Source organism: Oncorhynchus nerka, linkage group LG21, assembly GCF_034236695.1.
Source record: "Oncorhynchus nerka isolate Pitt River linkage group LG21, Oner_Uvic_2.0, whole genome shotgun sequence".
NCBI lineage: Eukaryota > Metazoa > Chordata > Actinopteri > Salmoniformes > Salmonidae > Oncorhynchus > Oncorhynchus nerka.
Window position 1 is genome coordinate 854,839 of NC_088416.1, and position 25,012 is coordinate 879,850.

The 25,012-nt window shown below is 43.2% G+C and overlaps 2 protein-coding genes across 3 annotated transcripts; both read left to right on the top strand.

The window, feature by feature from the left end:
* The first annotated feature begins 9,538 nt into the window (after positions 1–9,538).
* Positions 9,539–17,613, top strand: LOC115122306 (carboxylesterase notum2-like). Of its 2 annotated transcripts, XM_065006173.1 has the most exons (12): positions 9,539–9,789; positions 10,052–10,377; positions 10,901–10,953; positions 11,779–11,874; positions 12,079–12,139; positions 12,549–12,646; positions 12,752–12,854; positions 13,301–13,489; positions 13,700–13,800; positions 14,115–14,262; positions 14,996–15,043; positions 16,005–17,613. In XM_065006173.1, exons 2-12 carry the CDS (start codon positions 10,064–10,066, stop codon positions 16,309–16,311), a joined length of 1,518 nt encoding a protein of 505 aa, XP_064862245.1. In that variant the 5' UTR covers positions 9,539–9,789; positions 10,052–10,063; the 3' UTR covers positions 16,312–17,613. The 2 variants fall into 2 exon arrangements, with proteins under 2 accessions (XP_064862245.1, XP_064862246.1); XM_065006174.1 differs by lacking the exon at positions 14,996–15,043.
* A 643-nt stretch (positions 17,614–18,256) lies between these two features.
* LOC115122307 (small ribosomal subunit protein uS8) lies at positions 18,257–23,450 on the top strand. The gene is made up of 5 exons (XM_029651514.2): positions 18,257–18,355; positions 19,311–19,448; positions 19,667–19,746; positions 19,984–20,069; positions 23,317–23,450. Exons 2-5 carry the CDS (start codon positions 19,316–19,318, stop codon positions 23,408–23,410), a joined length of 393 nt encoding a protein of 130 aa, XP_029507374.1. The 5' UTR covers positions 18,257–18,355; positions 19,311–19,315; the 3' UTR covers positions 23,411–23,450.
* Positions 23,451–25,012: the final 1,562 nt, after the last annotated feature.

Genomic DNA, 25,012 nt, shown 5'->3' on the forward strand with positions numbered 1-25,012 from the left:
AGTCTCTTTCAGTATTAATAAACGCTGACTTATAGGCTACCCATCATCAATCATAAAGTTCCTGCTTTAGCTCTTGTTGCAAAACAGTCTATAAATCTGAGGGTTGGACAAACAAAGCGTCTCTGCAAGCATTTGGCAAACGCTGCTAATAGGCTTACTGATATCTGGCAAGAGAATTGCTAATTAGCTACTAATATACACCAAACAAAAATACACTATAAACACACACTCATCACCAGGGTCTTGACCTGACTGCAGTTCAGTGTCATAACCGACTTCAGTGGGCAAATGCTCACCTTCGATGGTCATTGGCACGCTGGAGAAGTGTGCTCTTCATGGATGAATCCCGATTTGAACTGTACCAGGCAGGTGGCGGACAGTGTGTGTGGGGGCGAGCGGTTTGCTGATGTCAGCGTTATCAGTGCCCCGTGGTGGTAGGGTTATGGTATGGGCAGGCGTAAGCTACAGACAACAAACACAATGACATTTTATTGATGTTAACTTGAATGCACAGAGATAACGCGACGAGATCCCGAGGCCCGTTGTCGTGCCATTCATCTGCCGCCATCACCTCATGTTTCAGCATGATAATGCATGGCCCCATGTCGCAGGGATCTGTACACAATTCCTGGAAGCTGAAAATGTTCTTCCATGGCCTGCGTACTCACCAGACATGTCACAACTCTGGATCGACGTGTACACAGCATGTTCCAGTTCCCGCTAATATCCAGGAACTTAGCACAGCCATTGAAGGGGAGTGGGACAACATTCCACAGGCCACAATCATCAGCATGATCGACTCCATGCGAAGGAGATGTGCCGCGCTCCATGAGGCAAATGGTGGTCACATTAGGTACTTTTAAGGTATTTGTGACCAACAGATGCATATCTGTATTCCCAGTCATGTAAAATCCATAGATTACGGCCTAATGTATTTATTTCAATTGATTATCTTCCTTTATATGAACTGTAACTAAAATCTTTGAAATTGTTGCCTGTCGCGGTTTATATTTTCGTTCAGTGTATGACTTTGCAGCTTTGCACATGTTTTTTTGCGCAACAATTAGGAGTTGAATATCATTGGAATTGTGATAATAAACTCAGCAAAAAAATAAACGTCCTCTCACTGTCAACTGCGTTTTTTTTCAGCAAACTTAACATGTAAATATTTGTATGAACATAATATTCAACAACTGAGACATGTGACTAACAGAAATGGAATAATGTGTCCCTGAACAAAGGGGGGTCCAAAATAAAAAGTAACAGTCAGTATCTGGTGTGGCCACCAGCTGCATTAATTACTGCAGTGCATCTCCTTCTCATGGACTGCACCAGAGGTGCTTCTTGCTGTGAGATGTTACCCCACTCTTCCACCAAGGCACCTGCAAGTTCCCGGGCATTTCTGGGGGGAATGGCCCTAGCCCTCACCTTCCGATCCAACAGGTCCCAGACGTGCTCAATGGGATTGAGATCCGGACTCTTCGCTGGCCATGGCAGAACACTGACATTCCTCTCTTGCAGGAAATCACGAGCAGTATGGCTGGTGGCATTGTCATGCTGGAGGGTCATGTCAGGATGAGCCTGCAGGAAGGGTACCACATGAGGGAGGAGGATGTCTTCCCTGGAACGCACAGCGTTGAGATTGCCTGCAATGACAACAAGCACAGTCCGATGATGATGTGAAACACCGCCCCAGACCATGACGGACCCTCCACCTTGGTGTAACACTGATTCCTTCGACGATAAACGCCAATCTGACCATCACCAAAACCGCGACTCGTCAGTGAAGAGCAATTTTTGCCAGTCCTTTCTGGTCCAGCGACGGTGGGTTTGTGCCCATAGGCAACGTTGTTGCCGGTGATGTCTGGTGAGGACCTGCCTTACAACAGGCCTACAATACCCTCAGTCCAGCCTCTCTCAGGCTATTGCGGACAGTCTGAGCACTGATGGAGGGATTGTGCGTTCCTGGTGTAACTCGGGCAGTTGTTGCCATCCTGTATCTGTCCCGCAGGTGTGATGTTCGGATGTGCCGATCCTGTGCAGGTGTTGTTACACGTGGTCTGCCACTGCGAGGACGATCAGCTGTCCGTCCTGTGTCCCTGTAGCGTTGTCTTAGGCGTTTCACAGTACGGACATTGTAATTTATTGCCCTGGCCACATCTGCAGTCCTCATGTCTCCTTGCAGCATTCCTATGGCACGTTCACGCAGATGAGCAGGGACCCTGGGCATCTTTCTTTTGGTGTTTTTCAGAGTCAGTAGAAAGGCCTCTTTAGTGTCCTATGTTTTCATAACTGTGACCTTAATTGCCTACTGTCTGTAAGCTGTTAGTGTCTTAACGACCTTTCCACAGGTGCATGTTCATTAATTGTTTATGGTTCATTAAACAAGCATGGGAAACAGTGTTTAAACCCTTTACAATAAAGATCTGTGAAGTTATTTGGATTTTTACGAATTATCTTTGTAAGACAGGGTCCTGAAAAAGGGACGTTTTTTTTTTTGCTGAGTTTAGTATATTTAGCAGGCTTAGGATACCTGATGTTGTGGAATGAAATACTTCTTTGTCACAGCGAGAAATAAAAAGTATGTTGCGTACTATTTATTGAAACAGGAAGTTACCACCTATAGATAAGCTGCATGAGACAGTTGGGTTCTATCAATAAGATACATTACCCATTTGGTCGGGCTCTGGCGGTGGGGGGACTTTTTGCGTCTAAAGTTTGATCGTCACATATTATTTCTGTTCCAGATTAATAGTGTTGACAGCTTTATAGCCAAGATGCAAGTCTTTAAAAAAAGCAACAAGTGTACAACTGCATTTTTGGCACAGCTTTGGGTGACAAACTTGCTGTTAAATAAAAACATGAGTGACGACTCCGTCATGATGCAGGTGTTAATAACAGTTAACCATAAAACCCAACGTCTAAATTAGCACCTGTTTTCTAAATTAGCAACGATACTCGATAAGCAGTAGGATTTCGTTACGATTCTACGACTCAAGCAGAAATGCATCTTTTATATGACGCAGCGTAACGTTCTTCATTGACATTTGACATAATATTATGAAGCTATTTTTAGCATCCAAACATGGCAATCAGGAGAACTGTGGTTGAAATGTTCGGCTTCTTCGCCTAGATTCACCTCAGAAGGAATCTGCTGATATATCGACCAAGAAATCAGCAACAAGAATTTGAAAATAGCAATAAAACTCCCGAATGGGACCGTGAATAATCAAGGCTGTAAATTTTGTGCATGTGGACAATATAAATTCATATAAGTCATAAAATCTTTCGGATGCAGAGCATATTGTTTCTTGACCTAGATCTACAGGGTTGTCCATCACCTGCCTTGGGATAAAATCTGACTGACATTTATCATACGGTGCCATTCTCTCAGCAGGATCACAATAGTGCTCAGTTCTGAAACCCACACTATCATACTAAGAAAGAATGTGTGGATATTGGAACATAACCGGAGTCTCTTGATATGAAAAAGTCACTCGTTAGGTTAAGACACCGTTCATTTATTTGTGTATTCAAGAGGCTTCCCAATGGACCGTCTTAACTTCCTAAAATGTAATAGAAATTTTGAGGCGATTTGTATTTTCCAGCCTGCTATATACCTGGTATTTACCCTAATGATAAATACAAATGTTGTTTCTTTGAGGTTCTTTGTAAAAAATAAACTTTGTATCAAAATAACATGTTCAACTTTCCCATAATGCTGTATGTTGATACTTTTTGGACTTTGACTTTTATGCCGAACAAAACCTATGCTTCTGATGTTAAATAGAAAGTAGCACCTCCTACCTGTCTTCTTTGTGTACATTTTTCTGGTTAATTTCCGCATTCTTCGTTAAGTTATTGGGTTTTATCTGTTTTAAACATTGCAAAACCAGGTGCGAGTGCTTGGTACTGTAATGGGGGGTTTTACTGACCTAAAAAAATCATTCACGATTATTTTCAAAAGACTGATTTGACTTTAAAATGAAACATATATATATATATAACATATCTTGTAACAGTTGCATTGATAGATTAAGGCTATAACAAGGGCAACTAGCCAATCATATTTTGTTTTGTTTGTATAACATCAGTCAGCCCAGTGGCAGAGTCCCTCATTTATTATCAGAGCGTACTAGCGCAGATGCTAGCTGTCACGTTACCATAAATTCAAGCAGAATTCCTACGCAGTGTTTGTATGTTCGAATTCTGTTCTTGTTTGTCACAGCATTCATGCATTTAACCTTTATAAGAGCTTCTGAGAAGCGAGGGGCCATTAGCTTGATCTGAGCCAGTGCAGCACTGAACACAATGGTGTTGGCCTGTGGCCAATTCTGTACACAAATTTGGTTGTCAAAGTTTAAAAAAAAGTTTTTTAAATCTATACTGCCTGTTGTAGCTGGACGTGGGAGTGAAAGATGACAAGCGAGGCTCACATGTTTTTTGAAACATACCGTACACTCATACATAAACTGACTTCTCTTTCCAGTAAATGGTCAGACTGGTGGGTCCCCTCCCTCCCTCCCCCTGCGAAAACGCTCTAGAAACGCTGTGCCCACGTGTCCACACAGTGGGGAGCCACAACACATGATGTAAAGGACTGACATCACCTCAGCAGGAATCCCTGATTTACTGCCGCCCCTACATGAGCAAGACCGCCACCTACCAGATCCAGAGAAATCCAGCCAAGGTCATGTTCTGTATCTGGGTTATATGTTGCCTATGAAGCGTTTAGCAGGTTCACATAGTCATAGTGGATGACTATGTGAATATTAGGTTTAATATTAACATGAATCTACTTTTACAGATTCAGGACATTAACATTAACTCCCAAGACTCTGATAGCTCTCTTATTCATTGGTGGTAGCAATCATTACGTGTGCTTGTCCTCAGCAGCCAGGCCTGGGCAGCTGTGTTGGCAGTTGGCACCCTGCGTTGTGAATCAGCTGGGGAGAGGCTTATGCGTGACCCTGCGGGCACATACATCAGCACAGTGACAGGCTGGGTGCTCGGCCGCTCAAGCATGACTCCCAGGCCACGTTGCTGCTCCTCCGTGTCATGAGCCCCAACGACTCTTCTAGCTATTCACTGAAGCATGTCCCCAGGCCCCTCTTGGACCCTGGCAAGAGGACAATGACCTGGGCAACAGGAGACCGTTCATGGACTCTGCAATACTCTGCTAGTAATTTTGCAATTACAATTTCTCTGATTAATGTGGTGTTTTTGGTACTAGGTGTGCCACAGGGCTCGGTCCAGTGTATGTTGCGTCAGACAAAATTTGTATTTTATTGTGTTTTCATTGAGTTTGTTTTGGTTTATAGGATGTTTTTTGGTAAACGGTGTGCCACAGGGCTCCTTTCAAGACCCAATTGATACATTTTTAAAACTTTTTTTTGTTGACAAAAGTATTTGCTTTCAAAATGTCATTTGTTTTCACACATTTAGGTTCCAGTGTATGTTGCATGAGACCAACGAGGCCTGTTCTTCTGAAGTCGTGGAGTTATACCCCCTCTCTCTGTCTTGCCTCGTTCTTTACTTGCACTACAGTTGCTAGCTGGAGGATAGGGGCTGTGCAGTTCATCTACTGATGAAATCTGTTCTGGCAAAGATGTGCCAGGCACGCCGACGATGGGCTGAGAGGTGGGAGCATTAGATGCACCCCTCTGTGGCCTCTCACGGACCCACCATACCTATGGGCCTACAGTATGTCATGCCACCGTGTCTATGGCCATTACATTACCCTGCTCCTGAAGCCGATCCCGTTCTCACTGCTATCGGTCCCCTCCATCCATCACGCTGACTGGTTGACAGTTAGCAGAAGGTTGCCACGCATGGCCTCTAAACACCTGGCTCTAGTCGAGGGCGTTGCCCACCCCACCTGTTAGTCCTCTTTAGTGACCATTTCACACTTTGCACCAATCCCGGTCAAGTCCCTTCTGTCGACTGGGCTGATTGAAGGGTGTGTCCTGGCAATGCTGTTTCTCACTGGGCTCCATTGCTCTCCGCTGAGCCCGGCTTTCATGCAGCTCGTAAACATGCCACTCTCCTGGCTCATCAGTCACGGGCCCTCTCCCCTCACCGATGCCCTACAACGCTGGTGACAACCCTGATATCAGGGTGATGTGGTAGCAGATTGCCAATATAAGCTCCTGTGTGGTTTATATGTCACTGCGGCCAGTATTCACACCCACAGAGCTTCTGTATTCTGTCCTCTTACAAGTTGACTTCAAGCTGCTATGAATACTGTTCACCGTTGGACACGCATGTGGCCAGCATATGGTGGTCATTTAATGCCCGTGTGCTTCATTTTGAAGTTGTTACCAGAGGGTCATAACCTTTTCTGTGTTGTGGTGTGTCCCCATAAAATGTGGTGTAGGTCAATTCTTTGATGCTCTCTGCCGACAGATATTCTAGCTCGCCATCAGCTCACTGACACTGGTGATGACACACATGCTCAGCAGACAAAGTGCCCTGGACCACCCAAGCTTTAGGTGTCTATAGCCTGACCTTGAAGATGCGTAGGGTACGTGAGAAAAAAACAACACAGGGAGAAAGTATGCCTCTTATGTGCTCAGGGGTCAAGCTTCTAACCCTGCTAGTGTTAAGTTCAGCAAGGTCTTTACTGCCTCGGCACATTCTGTGTGAGGTTATGCTAAATGTTTTTCTTTACAAGTAAAGTGCAGTAGGTAATGGACCTCGGAGATGTGTGTGTGTCCTCACTGTGGTTTGGAGAGGCTTGGCCCCTGACCTCTAGCTGGTTCAGAGAGTTGAAACCAACATGGGGAGCCGAGAACATCGAATGTGCTTTCGCTATTGATCTGAAGCGTAAAAAATGATCATCTGTCGAATCCCATATCAAAGAAAAGAAAATCGCAGCAATGCCATCTCGAGCGCTCTGCTCAAGGCGTTCTAGCGAAAAGGTGATTTACAACAAGCTTTTTCTTTCGTTTCTCAGCTATTTGAGGTATCTGTTAAACAGATTGTTGCATTGATTTCTGGGAAGACAGATGGTTGTGTGCATGCTTTCAAGACGACCGAAGGAATGAAGAAATTGTTCAGCTCAGTAGATCAAGTTCAGAATAGCAGTGTCATTAGATTTCATTTTATTGTTTCGACACATACGTTCTCGCAGACATATTTTCACGTATGTTCCTTCTGGCATAACTTGAAAGTAAAAAAAAAAAATGCTTTAGAAGAAGCTTTCTATTGAGAAGTGAGAATGTGAATCAGAATGAGATTTTTAAAAAAAAATACCTTTCTAGAACATGCCAAAGCAATAACACTAACTATAAAATGTCTGATTTTATACATAACATTTAGTTTACGAGACTAAACACACCAACCTTTCTGGATATAATTGATGTGCTTGACGAATAATGTCCTGTACTATGTATTATGTCATGTTTATGTGGACCCCAGGAAGAGTAGCTGATGCTTTTGCAGCGGCTAATGGGATCCTAATAAATACCAGTTCCAAAATACCAACATTTCTGGATATAAAATCTGTGTTGTAGATACAACTGGATTACTGTCTGCTGTAACTATTTGGTGTATAGTGTCCAAACACAGCACAACCCTTTAGATGAAGGTACCCGAACCTCAGTTAAAGAAATAGTGAGAGTGTTTTGTAGGTAGTCGAAACGCTAATGGTCTAGGCTGACTAGTGCTGCGATCAATGCTTTTGTGTCAAGTATCGTATGCAACTATCCCATGCCTCCCTCCAAGTCCCCAGCCCCAGTCCCCAAAATCCCTAGCCCCTATCCCAGTCCCTTAACCCCAGCCTCTCTGCTGTCTCTCCCAGTCCCAGGGCCTCGTTAAGGGACTTGATTGACACGTCAGGATGGTGTGCATTTCATTGATGAGAATTTTAGAGGCCGGGCTCGTGAACTTCTTCTGTACTGATCAGTACGTCACCCCACAGCTATCCCAGGGGGGACGTGAGATCGGTTTCAAATACCCTGCCTCTTCCCTCAGTGGCAAACCTTCTGTCCTGTCCAGGAGCCCCCAGCCCAACCTGGCCCCCGCAGGAGCACAGCGAAAGGTAAAGCAGCTCGCAGCCGGTCGACTACCGCCACATCGTGTAGAACTTGGATTTACTTCTGTACTGTGCGTATGCTGAGATCTGTAATATATATCTTGAGAATATATTGCATAGGGTGTAAAGGGGATTTGGGTATTTTACTGGTAATGCTTCATTTTTTTCAACAAGTATGTGCTTGGAAATGATATACTAAGATATTGCGGTCACAGTGGGTACTTTTTGGTGCTTCTGTAAACAGATTTGGTAACTACCAAATTATACATAACGTTTCTTGCTTTAACGAATCCTAAAGAAACAAATGATTATTAGTAGTAGTAAACAATAGTGTTATACCTTTACCCTATGTTATCTATATGTAAATACAGACCCGGCTACAATATAAAATAATCCACAACCCTCAATGGTTTTATCTCGCAATTTCCTGATGATTATCCTTATGTTTGTTGTAATATAGGTTATTGGGGGTCTTTACCATCCGTATGAGTCATTTCCTAACGGCTTTAACTGTCACTTGTCCTATTCAAGTCTCACACAATATAGGCTACCCCAGCAGGTGCAGTAATAACAGCAACAATGATTTATACTCTAGACAGTTATATTTCAAGCATTTAGAGTGTTTCAAGCCAGACAATGTTTGAAGATGAACAACCCTTCACGATTAGAAAAGGTTTTGATGGCGGTGTTTTGCACGCAATGCTTTTTGGATGGCTTTAGCTCGAGGCTTTGCATTTGAATTCTGTCATAAAATGACGATGAATTTGACTAAAAGTCAAATACACACATAGCAAATTCAATTGCACATATTGTAAACTTTGAATCAATATATTTATAATAACTTTATATATTAACATTAATAGCCTTCCTTCAACACACTTTCTTATTGTTATGTTTAAAACGTTTTACTGTAGTGCATTGATTTTGCCGTTTTAAACACATATACGTAGCGACAGTCCACTTCACATAACTGTTAATGCTGTCATTTGTTTACCAACACATTTCCTTCAGTTGGCAAATTGAACATTTTTTTGGCACAAGGGGTAAAGTTCAGCTTGATAAACATTCATTTAGAGCTTCCAACTGATATCATTAAGCTGGAAACCCATCGCTCAACAAGACAGCCACCACGTGCGTTTTCCACCCAATGTATCAACCCCTCTGTACTTTTGTGTGTGTCCTCTGGATCTTTCAACGTGAGGTCAACATACAGGGGCAGTCTTATGGAGTGTGTCTGAGCTTTGTGCTCCACTGACCTGCGGGGTACACGGCACACGGAAGGATTATGCTGCAGATATGCCAGCCATGTAGGTGTTTAAATCAAAGCACAGGCGAACAGAGGGGAGAGGAGGGGATGAGGGAGGTATAGCTTTTTCTTGTTGTGGGACTGGGTCAGGTGGGTGGATGTGTGAGTCGGGAGTGGGTGGGGGCGCTTGAAATATGTTCAGCAGAGCGTGTGTTATCTTTTCTCCTCGCCACTAACCATCCAACACCCTTAGCGTGTCGTCACATCGCACAGTCAGAACCTGGCGGCAGCTCAAAGGGAATGCTGGGAAATAGGATCCATATGGTGGCACTATAAAGTGCACCGCCAACCCCGAGCCTTCACCAAAAAACTGGCCAAGCCGTCCTCAACGCCAGCATCCATTCACCTACAGTCTCTCCTCACCTGTCTCCTCAGTAGCATCGCTGCTCTGTTTTACCCAAGATCCTTCCTCACACGTGACTTTCTTCAGGACTGGATACTGAAAGGGGTATGTTGATTTTCTGTGGAATTTAATGGATCCTGATTGTTATTGATCATTTCTTTAATCTATTTTAACTTTTGAGAAGGATGTTTGGTATTTTAAGTCAATTTGCCTAACATATCATTAACCTTCATTCGTTTTGCAATGCTGGTGCCAAATTACTCTAAACCTAACTGCATCTCTCGCCTATACCATTGAGTAAGGATGGTGTGTTTTAGTGTCTATAAGTTGAGTGTTTCATGTAGCATGTTTTGTGCTAAACTCTTAGGCTGGATTGACTATGAAGATCCTGGGCCATGTGGTTTTGCTGCTGCTGATAGGAGGGATTTGTTGCCAGAACAACCGCAATGCCAAACCTAGTGGCAAGTCATCTAAGAAGAACCAGGGGAACCAGAACCAGGGGGCCGAGGCAGCCCAGTCGGCCCCAGAAGATGAGCCCCATTCTGGGCCAGTGGAGTCGGGCAGGGAGGGTAACTCTGGAGGTCGGGCGGCAGCCCAGCAGTCAGCTTCACAGAACAACAAGGCTTCAGATGATATGAAGCTGCATGTCCTCAAGAATACTCAGGTCACATGCAACGATGGAACAGCGGCAGGGTAAGATGCTCTGGAAAACTATTTATGGAGGCAAATGATGGCTGTTTAGATAATAAAAAAGCTCCAGAGATTGTACTCAGGACATAAGACAATCTATCAATTTCAGCAAAAATGGATGTGATAAGGAATCATATAGTGCCGTGAAAACATTGAAATAACTAATCAGTTGATGTTTTTTGTATTTGTCAGTGCTATTACAGCTGTAATTACACTGTAATGTGTTTTGATATTAGATAAAGTAGTAATCTAGTCCTCAGCTATCTAAGTTGGTGACGGCAAGGGGTAGATGGTTTTAATCACTATCAAAGGACTTTGAATTAGAGTTTGTGGTTGAACTTTGAAAGAATTAAAGAACTCAGGAATTGTCATGTACTTTATGGTACTTAGCATCATTGTGTTGATAAGGAGTTACAATGATGAGTGATTATGGTTGGAAGATCGGCCAACACGTGACACTATACAGCAGTGTTCTCTAGGTTTCACCATTCACAGACCTTCATCCATGTTCATTTGTGGTCCACAGGTTTTACCTAAAGGAGTTCAAAGGGAGTAAGAGATGGCTGATATTTCTGGAAGGTGTGTATTTTAAACTCATCTGGTTAATTTGATCTTGAGAGGTCAGCGCGTGGCATGTTTGCGTGACGCCCTCATCGGCATCTGGACCGGTGGTAGTCTCCTTTCCCTTTTTCGTCTTTTTCGGCGGCTGTCTGTCACTCTGATTGGACGCCTCCTCTGGCATTCGCCCCTCCGTCGCTATGGGATATTTATGAGGATTGCGTTGTGACATCACACGTGTATTCTGAGACCTAGAACCGGATGTGTCACATCCTCTAAGAACAAACATTTCAGCAGGTTGAAATGTCACAACATACATATCCTACATCAGAGGTACTTTACTGTTGGATACAGGTCAACAAGTACCAAGATATCCACTCTTTTATACGGCAAGGATCTGATTAGGTCACAAATGGCACAGTTTGTTCATTCGTTTATTTTCTCAGCAGGTGGTACGGCTCCAAAAGACTTGACTTACATTTGATTTACATGTTAAACATGCATATAATCATAGGTATGGTTAAGATTATAACTCAACCATTAATGGACCCCAGGTGGGATTTTAGGAAGCAGTCACATAATAGCCACCAATTTATATCCCTGCCGTTTCTATTCAACAGTCCATTGCCATACATGTGCATCAGACCCCACAGACACTCCCTCAGTTCGGGAGCCTGGCCAGAGGCTAGCAGATGGAGCTGCAGGTGGATGCCTCAGTTACCCTCCCTCTCCCATTCCTCCCAACCCCCATTCCTCTCAGGCCTCTGAAATGGGCTAACAAGGGGTCTCCCTTTCTGAGCTTCTGAAACCGGATGTGAGAAGCTAATATTAGTGTCTTATTTTTAGGCGGTTGGTGCTGCTACAACAAAGACTCCTGCGATACCAGATATAAAAATATCCCACGACTCATGACCTCATCCGACTGGCCCCAAACGCGCAAAGGTAGGTAGGGGTCCTTCTGTTTTAGAATGCATCCTCGTCGTTCATCATACATGTTTTACATGGGCGTCCATGTTTGGTCCCATTCCCAATATACATTGTGTCATGGATTGTTGATTGTCAAATGACATCAGTGTTGTGTCCTACTGTATATCCAATGAGAGGTCACCACTGTCTCTGCTTGACTTTCTATTGGTTGCTTTACAGGAAGTGGAATATTGTCAGCCCAGGCGGAAGAAAATCCTCATTGGTATAACAGTAATATTGTGTAAGTATGCTTGTTAACACGCTGGTTGTTGTATGTTACCGGTACATGTTGTCCTACATACTGTACTGCTCATACTGTACTGCTAACTAAAGTTCTCAGGATCTGTGTGATTGAAGAAGCCAACTGCAGGCTGAGATGATGAATATCAAACATGACAGGTTGCTTCACAATGAGGGATGGAGTCCCATTAATACTATTACATATGTATGTGTGAGAGTGTGCGTGTGTGCGTGTGTGCGTGCGTGCGTGCGTGCGCACGCACGCGCGCGTGTGTGTGTGTGTGTGTGGGTTTGTGTGTGTGTGTGTGGGTTTGTGTGTGTGTGTGTGAGAGAGAAAGTGTGTGTGTGAGAGAGAGTGTGTGTGAGTGTGTGTGTGGCTCTGACCCAGCTGTGTATCTCCTCTTCTGCAGATTCATCCCGTACTGCTCCAGCGACGTGTGGAGTGGCACAGGGCCCACAGCCACCAAGGAGAAGAGAGGCCCGGGAAAAGAGAAGGAGAAAGATGCCAGTAGGTCCTCTCACCACCAGCAGATCCTCATTATTTTCCTCAACACCAAAGCCATTTCAATACGGTGGTTTGTTCTATTGATTGCATATCTATGTTTCCCTACAGTTGAGTATACCTTCATGGGTTCCCTGATCATCCGTGAGGTCATCAAAGACCTAGTCCCTAAAGGCATCAAACAGGCCAAGGTTGTCATGCTGGCTGGCACAAGGTGAATTCCTCTCCTCTGCTTTGGGTCTGTTCCCAATCTTGCCCCGTTGTCTGGCACCATCTGTCTCCGCTACCCAGCTCCACACACTCACACACATTGACAGAGTGAGTCTATTTTAGGACGTCCTGTTACTGTTGTCTACCATAAAGATGTTTACGAGCCCTGCTGTCCTGTATTGGCCATAGAGTGTGGGACGATGACATCATGTCTATTAGGGGCCTCTTCCATAAAGGAGGACACAGTTCTGGAGATTCTTCCCAGATTAGCAACATGTTTGGTGAGACACCCTGAGGACTAAAACAAGAACACACAGTTAAGTCTGACTGTGACAGCATAGTATTATTGTGGCTAGCTGTCGGCCATTTTGGCTCCAATTGGCAGTGTGCCAATGCGGGGAAACGGTCACAGACACAGACTTTTTACCCAGTTTCTTTGCTCCCCTGCAGTGCTGGAGGGACGGGAGTGCTACTGAACATTGAGAGAGTGTCCAGTCAGCTGGAGCAGCTGGGGGCAGAGGCCCAGGTTCGAGGCCTGGTGGATTCGGGCTGGTTTCTGGAGAGTAAACAGCAGAGGGTTCCTGACTGCCCAGACAGTGTCTCCTGCTCACCTGTAGACGCCATCAAGAGAGGACTCAAGTAAAGCACATTGTCTCTCTCCCTTCAGCTTATCCATGTCTCTATGACCTTATAATGACAGATGCCCTGAACAAAGCATTGCATCTCATCACACGTGTAGCTTTATTTCCATTGGCTTGAAGTTCACCAATAATTTTAGCATATAACAGTTGCCCTGTCTATGTTCAATGCGCACTGGAAGCCATTTTTCTTCAATGGCTGTTTTCTTAGGCTGTGGAACGGGGTGGTCCCAGACAAGTGTCGGCAGCAGTACAAGAAAGGAGAGGAGTGGCAGTGCTTCTTCAGCCACAAACTCTACTCCTCCCTGACCTGTGAGTGTCTTTACTACCTACCATCATCTTGTAAGAATGTGTCTTTCATCTATCAAAGCTGAAGGGTCATGAATCAGAATGCTAGTAAACTTTATGTCCATCGTGTTACCCATCAAGATACCAATAAATGTTACGTCCCTCATGTTACTCAATAAAACACTTATAGGTACAAGCAACACCCCAACTCTGTTCTCATGCTGTGTGTGTGTGTGTGTGTGTGTGTGTGTGTGTGTGTGTGTGTGTGTGAGTGTGTGTGTGTGTGTGTGTGTGTATGTGTGTGTGTGTGTGTGTGTGTGTGTGTGTGTGTGTCATAGCCCCTCTGTTTGTGGTGCAGTGGCTGTTTGACGAGGAGCAGTTGCGAGTGGAGAATATCTACCTGGGGGGTCAGACCCTGTCAGAACAGCAGTGGACCTACATGCAGAACCTGGGAAAGGATATCAAGAACTCACTCAAAGATGTCACGTAAGTGTGCAGCTGCAGTGACGGACGTGACTGTGGAATGTGGTAGACAGCTGAGCTTGAGATTGATCCATGACATATAGGCTAAGAATTCACAAAACCTACGTTTCGTGATCAAAACAAGTAAGAGCACCTTTTTCCCTCAGAACAGCCTCAATTGGTCAGGGCATGAACTCTACAAGGTGTCGAAAGCGTTCCACAGGGATGCTGGCCCATGTTGAGTCCAATGCTTCCCACAGTTCTGTCTAGTTGGCTGGATGTCCATTAGTTGGTGGATCATTCTTGATACACGCAAACCCAGCAGTGTTGCAGTTCTTGACACACTCAAACCGGTGTGTTTTTTTGTCACCTACTACCATACCCTGTTCAAAGTCACTTAAATGTTTTGTCTTGCCCATTCACCCTCAATGGCACACTTACTCAAACCATGTTTACATTTTCTCAAGGCTTCAAAAAAGTAATTAACCTGTCTCCTCCCATTCATCTACACTGATTGAAGTGGATTTAACAAGTGACATCAATAAGGGATCATAGCTTTCACCTGGATTCACCTGGTCAGTCTGTCATGGAAAGAGCAGGTGTTCTTAACGTTTTCTCCTGTCAGTGTATACTATTGATCAGCTGAAATGGAAAATTAGCAAAAATGAATCAACAGCAATATTCTCCACATGTTCCCAACACTATCAAATATGTCACGCTGCTCAGTGCTGACGTTATGCTGTGGTGTGTGTTGCAGGGCTGTGTTCGCACCCTCCTGCCTGTCCCACACATTGATCACTAAAAGGTAGGACATCTGACTCCCTGGGGGCCCTGAAAAGCACATCCACTGTCCCCTCTACCCCTCACCCCTACCCTGACCCATCTCTACCCAGTGAGCTCATGCTACTCTTTTTGTGTAGCTCGTTCATCAAACCGCATTCTGCGTGTCCCTGAATGACATTTCACACTTTTACTAACCCCCCAGCACGCTTTACACACACACACAGCCGCACGCACAAACCCACACACACACACGCACCCACACCCACAAGGACACATACACGCACCCACCCACCCACCTACATACACACAAACATGCACAAACAAACTCAGCCCTTTAAGCAAGCAAACACATACACACTTAAAAGGGAACACACACACACTCATAAAATCACGCACACTTAAAACACCTGCCTCTCCAGCTGGACATAGGGTCAGTGACAGGGCAGAAGGTGGAGCCTATGTTACGGTAAAGGGCAGGGTTGGAGATGGGAGGAGTGATTAGCTCAGGGTTGTAGGGGAGGAGCTGGTTGCCTAATCATACTAGTGTGAGGTAGGTGGATCATATTTTCACAGTTTTGTCATCTAATGCAGGGCTATGTTGATGGTAGATATGGTGGTGGTGTTGGAGGCTGGACACAAGGAGGGCACAGCTGGGGAACTAATTGAGACGCAGCCTGCCAAGGCAAACTGCTTGTGAGAAGATACAGGGCTCAAGTGGCCCAACACGCTCTCTCTCTTCTCACAGTTACCTACTTCAATCATCTCCCCTTTCTCTGGCACCCATTCACTCCCTCTCTCTCCCTCTCTCTCTCTCGCTCTCGCTCTCTCTCTCTCTCTCTCTCTCTCTCTCTCTCTCTCGCTCTCTCTCCTGCCCTCTTGTTATCCCCCCTCTCTCTCTCTCTCTCTCTCTCTCTCTCTCTCTCTCTCTCTCCCTCTCTCTCTCTCCCTCCCCCTCTCCTTCTCTCCCTCGTTCTTTACATTAGTAACTGGATGACGTTTCAAGTCAAAGGCACCTCCCTGCCCCGGGCTCTGCAGTGCTGGGATAAGAGTTTCCAAGAAGCCAACCGTAACAGCAAGACCCCCCTGAAGGGCTGTCCCTTCCACCTGATCGACACCTGCCACTGGCCCCAGTGCAACCCTACCTGCCCAGCCTTGGTGGACCAGGCCACCCAGCAGGAGCTCACCCTGCTCCAGATGTTAGTGGGCATGGGCCTGGACCTCCAGAAACTAGGTCTGGACCTCAGGAGGGACAGTAGCTCTATAACTAGCATGGTCAGTAACGGTGGCTAAGACAAGGAGTATAGAAGCCCACTCTCTGGCTTAGTAAAGGGACATTTTTTATGAGTTATGACGTAACCATGAAAGGTACAGAATCTGGTTACTTCTGTTGTGCCGCTCAGCCATTCCATTGTGCTCCGCTGTTACCATGCCGTCTTGACCGGTGGGTATGTCACTGGGCTTACACTATGTCTGTCTGTAACATTACAGTTTGCCTCCAGGATCACTCTACCTGGACAATTTAAAGAGGGGAGGGGAGTGATTCCAGTTTACCCCTGGGTTGTGTCTCACATTTGATTTGATTCAAGGGAGAACGAGGAGTGCCAGGTACCTGTAGCTAACCAGTCAGACACCAAACCTGCAACACACTTTCACCCAACTACATGTACTATACAGAACTTCAACAACATTTTGTGAAGTGAAACGTACTGCTTTTGAGGATTTTTGAATAAGCTATTGGCACATTTGATCATCTTGCCAACATAGGACTGGTACAGTATTCAGAGGAAATGTACATTTTAATGTAGATGGTTGACTGGAAGGATATATTATATGAGTCTGCTGTTTTAGATCCATGTCCAAGCTCAAACACTGCCAGAGAATGAAGGACACTTGCAGTGCCCAGACCATTCTCTAACTTTTATTGAATGTGTTCCACACACACACACACACACACACACACACACACACACACACACACACACACACACACACACACACACACACACACACACACACACACACACACACACACACACACACACACACAGCCTACAGTTTATATTGCCCACATTTCTACTGCTGCTGCAATTACAACGTTGACTTTATATATTATATATAGATATATTTGATATGCATGTGGAGTAAGGGATGTTTGATCTTGCAAAAGTGGCCCAAATGAAGAGCAATTGTCATACTTTCTAATATTGTATATTATCAAGAGAAGGTTGTGACCATCTCTTCTTTCTTTGAGTTTACCGTGAAGTGTGTTTGAACCTAATGTATCTTCCCATGGACCCTTTTAAGTGATGTTTCCTCTTCAAAAACACTGTAGTCGATACTACTTAGCTAGTGTGTCATGTACTGTAATAACTATATAATTTACATCATTAAAGAATCATTTAATGTGATTATATCTAATCTATTGTATGGTAATTATAATCCGAATTGTTTGATTTGCTACTGTTTTAAATTGTATGTAATGAACCCTATTTTGCTTGAAATATTTACCTTGTAAACAGAACTATAACTTGACAGGCATTATATAGTGGATGTATGTTGAATTGAATACAGAACAATAAATAAAAGGTTGGATTATCCTTGAAAACCTGTTCAGAGTGAGCTTTGTTACTTTTTCTTTGATTGATCCTCCTGTCATTAAATCATTATTTTAAATTCGTCCTCAAATTCTAAAGCTCTGATATTTAAAGACAAAACTCCATCAGGTTTCAATAAAGCATATTCTACTCGGTAAACCTAGTGGTAAAACATCATACTGTATTTATTTCCCACTCTCCAACCACTAGATGGCGATCTTTTAGATTTAAACCAAAGCTCCACATAAGATACTATAGTTTGAAAAGGGATTACAGACTTCCCAACTACTACTGTAAATATGAAAAGAGAGACAGACACCAGAGATGTTTCAGAAAGACTGTAATATGTTTTGGACGTTTACATTTGCTTACCGACACATTTAAAATATCATGGTAGATTTGACTTTAATTTAGAAATCTCTATTTCTTGCACAAATATAATCAGCAATATGCATTGAATGCTTCTGTTTTATCAACTTGGAAGTTTGTTTGCATTTAGACTAAAGGGTAAATACAGTAATGAGACTGTAAAATAAGGATGCATTTGCATCTAAATCACTGTCTGAATAAATATAATATATATATATTTAATTATCAAGCTTATTTTGAATCAAGTTTTCATAAACCCAGTGGTTTTCAGCTGGTGATCGCATGAACTAGTCGTAAAAAAACTTAGTTTTTTTCCCCATAATACATCGCTTGGTCTTCCTACTTCCTCTTTCCGCCATATTGCAGAACCGGTAAGGGCCCCCTCTAAAATCTCATTGTCAATCTTTCCCAAATCTAACCCATCCAGCCGTCTAAAACACAATTTATGAAATTATATAATCGTTTAATAATGTACTAATGTCATGAAATGGTTATTGTGTCGAGATGTTGGTGTTTTGTGATTCGTAAAGTCCCCATCACTGTCCGTTTTACTGGTGTGTTGTATTGGTAGCTAGAACATGAATAAAATCCGACAATTAATACTGTTAGGTTAATTACGTTTTGTTCTGAAGTAGTCGACACATTTGCTATATTGTCAAGATATGGTATAAATGTTGAGCAGTACAGTTTGGTTTGCCAACCAACTCTTCTAGCTATCTTGGCCCGTAAATGTAGTCCTTCCATGCGTGGTAGACAGTCACGATGGTGGTGGTTAAACGTGTTTGCATGGCCGTACAAACCTCTTCTAATTTCTTATCTAAGGACCTAACGCTTGTCCCTGCTTTGAAATTGTTGGCGCTAGCCATTCGAATGTTATGTCTTGACCAGTGAAATGTAGACTGTTCGCTCTAACCGGGTAATTTGGATAGCTAGCATAATGTCTGTCGAGGTTGCTACCTTAGTATGTAGCCTTCTGTTTTCTTTACCAAAGTAACCACGTAACGTTAGCTAACCAGCTAGTTGGACAATACTTTGCTAGGCAATATCTTAGCTAACGTTAGGTAAGCCTATACTCAAATTGTCATTGCATACTCAATGATGTCCATCTACCTACATTTGAGCTAGCTTAGTCAGTTTGTTGGCTGACTTATTTGTCAAGTCAATAGCTAGCTAGACAGCTAATGTTAGCTTGCCAGTTTCACAGCATGTTATTAGGATAACTAACCACTATTAGACTGTTTATTATTACCTAGTTAGCTGGGCAGTAAGTTGGCTGCCTTACAACTCCGAAACTAATTAACTTTTTTATGCATCTCTGATCGACAGGCATCATGGTGCGCATGAACGTTCTTGCGGATGCGCTCAAAAGCATCAACAATGCTGAGAAACGTGGGAAACGCCAGGTTCTGATCCGGCCGTGTTCGAAGGTCATTGTACGTTTCCTGACCGTCATGATGAAGCACGGTGAGTTACTGAAATGTATCACTTGTTTTGTAAGTGGTATGGGTCCAGTCAAGGGGGAGGTCAACAAGATGTGTAGGTGTCAGTTACAGGTAGGACCAGGAGACTGCATAATTGCTTACCTCCGGTTGAGGGATCTGAGTTCAAGCCCTGTAAGATCCTGTCGACAATGCTGTGTGTCTGTACTTGGTTTTGATTCCCTGCCTCCCTTGTTTCCCTAGGTTACATTGGTGAGTTTGAGATCATCGACGACCACAGAGCTGGGAAAATTGTCGTCAATCTCACTGGCAGGCTGAACAAGGTAAAAAAAAAAGTTCAATATACTGCATCACAAGGACTACCATCAGACCTTTTGAGTGCCATTCTACTTCATTTTCACTCTTTTGTATTGGGGTAGATTGATAGACTATCTGACCCCTCTGTTTTGCTCATCTTCTCTTTTTTTCTTGGTCATATTCTGCATTGTGGCATTATCAGCCTACCTGTGTAATTGTATATTTGCACCTGGCACTTCTAATCTTTCTTTTGCTAATTTCAGTGTGGTGTGATCAGCCCTCGTTTTGACCTCCAGTTGAAGGATCTGGAAAAGTGGCAGAACAACCTCCTGCCCTCAAGACAGTTCGGGTGAGAATCAGTCAGCAGCACCCTAATGGTGGCATGAATGTTGGAGTGGCTGTATCACGATTGTGCAGTGGAACTTTGTGAACAGGGAGGTATTCATCAGTGGCGACTTTGTTTGCTACGGTGTTTCATGTATGAATGCATCTCTTGATGTCGTGTTAATGTGCTCCTTTGGGGTGTATAAAATTGTGCCCCGGGTTTCACAGACTTTAAATCTCTGAACTTTTATTTGGATGTCAAAGCAAGTAAACTAATCTCCTTTTATTTCCGTGCCTGAATGTGCAGCTTCCGATAGCATTGAGAGCAAGCAAATGCAGCATTAGTCTAGTATTTATAGATGCTGGGAGCTGGCTGGGATGGAGATTGGAACAGTCCTTGAAATGCACTTTCTTTGAAAAGATGAGGGCAGCCTAGGCAACGGGAACCGAAACTTGTATCATAAGTCGGGGATGGGCAACTTGGGTCCCTGGGACTGAGTGTCCTCTGTGTGCTCCCACTTTCTATTGAATGCATCCATGGAAATATGATTGCTGCAGCCTCTTGAACAGGATATGACCTGCATGTAGGAAAGGGGGTGAATATGGGTGATTGAGTATGTACTGACAATATCACTATGCGTATGAAATTGCTCTCAGCTTTACTTAAGTCCAATGGTGGATGTGGTGAGGGCACGGTCACAGATTTATTGATATGTGTGGACTGATAAAATCTAATGGGTGTGTCACAATGACTCGTCTGCAACTATGGGGAAAAACCGACGGGGCTGGCTTAGGTTGTTGACATATGGGACTGTATTTCGTCTCCTTTGTTTCTTAAAAACCTAAATTTGCACAATAAGCACGTGTCACTCAAATACATTATTACAGTGGTTGGCTAGCTAGCGAACTTTAGCCATTAGCAATGAGGTGAAATCAGTCAAAACAGGTCAAAACAAGATATGGCATCAAGAACGAGATGAACTAGCTGAAACATGTCACGATTCCCCACAGGGCAGTTTCTTGTCATTCTTGCTAGCTATCTGGCCATCCACAACAATGCTTGGACTTCTGCCCCGTTTAAAGCATAAAGCATTCTCTTGCTGTTGTCAGCTAACCCATCTATAGTTGGCGCATTTTGGCGTTCCATCTGTGGCGTTTACCCGTGTCAGTCTGCCATAGAAAACCTTTGAAGGCTACAGACGGAAAGTCATGCTATTTGTATTTGAGCAATATAATTGGCAGTTCATTTAACTTCAACTCGCAACTTCTTGAACTCCACCGTACTTGAGGCGTTCACATGGCACACAAACTGTCAAGAGTAAAAATAAGCATTTATCAAGCCACTCACTGCACTTATTTGTTTTAGGAGAAGTGATATACTAAAGTAAACCTTCAATACTGCAAAAAATGCAATAGGTTGGCTAATGGCGACCAATTGATGGTCTGCAAAAAGAAAGCTACAAAAAGACACCTAGCATTCGTCTTAGACATGGCTACAGCAGGCCAGCCATCTCTTTTGAAAGCCCTCCTCTTAAAGGGGCAACGTCCTATTACTTAAATTGATGTACTTTAGAAACAACATTTTATATCATTAATGCAATTCTAAAGAATAGAATGTCTTGCATTGCTACATTATATTGCACAGCTTTTTATTATATGCCATCATAACCAAATGTAGCCTATTACTAGCTAAATGGAGCCAACGCATGTCAATCTAAGTCCTGCATTTATAAACTACCCCATATCCAGGCCAGTGAGGGGGAAAAGGTTTGTTGGACCTGGTTGGTGCTTATTTGATGTGACTTAGCGCACTTATATGGTTTGTACTATTGAAGATGGACTGAATTGTGGCCACATGATCAGGGTTTGTATAGTCATGAAAATCCTGGGAAGGTCATGGAATTTTAAAATGGTGTTTTCCAGGATCCCAAAAGTTTAGGGCAAGTTAGATTTTTTTTCTGATAATGTAATTTGTTTAGGAATGGTGTAAATATTTTATCAATTCACAAACAATCTACATCAGACAGGATCAGAATTACACTTGTGTGTTTGCGAGCATCGCCTGCATGTGCGAGAAGTGTGGGCTGTTGCAGCAGCAGGTAGGCCTAGTCTATAAAATATGATCGAGAATAAACTAGGTAGTCAATTCCAAACATCTTGTACCCTCTTAACGGTTTAGCAAAGGATAACGTGTATTCATGTTTTTATCATTAAAAAAACTTTCCTCTGCCACTTGCGAATAAGGCCATGCAAAGTTGATTCACTTAACAATTTGTTTCATTTAAATTATTTTTGCAGAAACAAATGATTCGCTTTGCCATTGCATTAGTTGGGATTCGAATCAAGATTATTTGTGAACCCGTAACATTAATTTTAGGAACTTGTTTTGTATATACTTGCAGTTGATTTGGGCATCCAATGTATGGGACATTGAAACTCAATAGATGCTAGACAGCCTGCAAAGTAAACACTTCTTAGATAAATATGACAACTTGAAAAGCTACATTTCCTGAAGAAACTTTGTGGGGTTGATTCAGATTAATAAAAATATTAGTAGCCTACATAGTCATTTGATATAGTGAATGAGCAAATTATTTCAAAAGGCAAGACATGCAATGTTTTTCATAAAGGGTGGTCAACCATCCTCCAGGAGAGCTAATGGGTTTACAGGCTTTTATTCCAGTCCCCCTGTATGACTTCATAACATTTGTTGCATCTAGCTTTTTCTAAGAGAATGACTCTTAAAGTGAAGATTGGATGTGATTTGGATAGTCACTATCAGGAATAGTTTTACCGCCGCGATGCATTTCTTGTTATGATAGGCTTCACTCTGTACATCCACATGCATTGCTAACATTGCTTGATTGGAAAAGCATTGAATGTTTAGGATCATAATGGCCTCCATACAATATAAATGGAGGCCACATAATTACTGCGGAAAAGTGGTTCAGGAGTGGAGAGCAAAACAGTACCTTAAGTTGTCTTGATACGGTAATGATGGTCTGCAATTGGTTTATCGCAGGTTTTTGAAGGACGCGGTTGGGAAATGCTTGTTTAAGTGTTGTAATGGCATCAATGGAAGCAACTGATGTTGCTTTAGAAGGGGTTCAACTGGATTTGTCTCAGCTGTTCCTGGTGTTTCATGGTCTTAGTCTATTAATGTTAAATGTACTTTTGTAATATAATTTCCCTACTGCTTGCCATAAATTAAGTCTGCCTGTTGTGAGTGTTTTTATAAACTCATGTCTTACACACCGTGTCTGTTTCTTCAGATACATCGTGCTGACCACCTCAGCTGGCATCATGGACCATGAAGAAGCCAGACGAAAACACACAGGAGGGAAAATTCTTGGATTCTTTTTCTAAAATGTAAAGAACTGCAAAATAAAACACCAAATCCAGTGGACTGGACTTTGTATTTTGTCTTATTAGATTGCTACAGTCAAAAGCTCTTTATGTATTGGTACAATGAGAATGAGTCATATTTATACTTAACAAAAATATGACAATTTCAAAGGTTTTACTGAGTTCGTATAAGAAAAATCAGTGAATTTAAATAAATAAATTAGTCCCTAATCTGGATTTCACAAAGATGGATTTTGTTGGTCAAATCAATTAAAACAAAAACAAAGTAGGGGCGTGGTTCAGAACCAGTCAGTATCTTGTGTGACTACCATTTGCCGCATGGAGCGCGACACAGCTCCTTCGCCTAGAGCTGATCAGGCTGTTGATTGTGGAATGGTGTCCCACTCAATGGCTGTGCAAAGTTGCTGGATATTGCCGGGAACTGGAACACGTTGATCCAGAGCATACCAAACATGCTCAATGGGTGACATGCATGGTGACTATGCAGGCCATGGAAGAACTGGGACATTTTCATCTTTCAGGAATTGTGTACAAATCCTTGGGGCTGTGGATTATCATGCTGAAATTAGGTGATTGCGGCAGATGATTGGCACGGCAATGGTCCTCAGGATCTCGTAATTGTATCTGCATTCAAATTGCCAGCGATTTAAAATGCGATTGTGTTCGTTGTCCGTAGCTTATGCCTGTCCATACAATAACGCCACTGCCATCATGGGTCACTGTTCACAACGTTGACATCAGTGAGCCATTCGCCAATACGACACCATATACTTGGTCTGTGGTTGCGGCCCCAAAATCTCTAAAATGGAGGCAGCTAATGGTAGAGAAATAAACATTAAATTCTCTGGCAACAACTCTGGTGGCATGCTGACTGCAGGAATGTCCAATTGCTCGCTCCCTCAACTTCAGACATCTGGCATTGTGTTGTGCCAAAGCTTCACATTTTAGTGGCCTTTTATTGTCCCCAGAACAAGGTGCACCTGTGTAATGATCATCCTGTAATCAGCTTCTTGATATGCCACACCTTTCAGGTGGATGGATTATCTTACCAAAAAAATTCTCACTAGGAGGGATGTGCACAAAATGAAATCTTTATGTCCGTATGGAACATTTCTGGGATCTTTTATTTCACCTCATGAAACATTGGGCCAATACTACATGTTGAGTTGAATATACTGAACAAAACTATAAACGCTGCATGCAACTATTTTACTGAGTTACAGTTCATATAAGGAAATCATTTGAAATTTAATTAGGCTCTAATATATCGGTTTCTATGACTGGGAAAGTGTGCAGCCAGGGGTGGGTGGGGCCCACCCACTTGGGAGCAAGGCTCACTCAGAATGAGTTTTCCCCACAAAAGGGCTATATTACAGACAGAAATACTCCTCAGTTTCGTCAGCTGTCCGGGTGGCTGGTCTCAGACGGTCCTGCAGGTGAAGCTGTATGTGGAGGTCGTTTGCTGGTGCAGGTACACGTGTTCTGCGGTTGTGAGGCCGGTTGGAAGTACTGCCAAATTCTATAAGATGACTTTGGAGGCAGTTTATGGTAGAGAAATTAACATTCAATTATCTGGCAACAGCTCTGGTGGACATTCCTGCA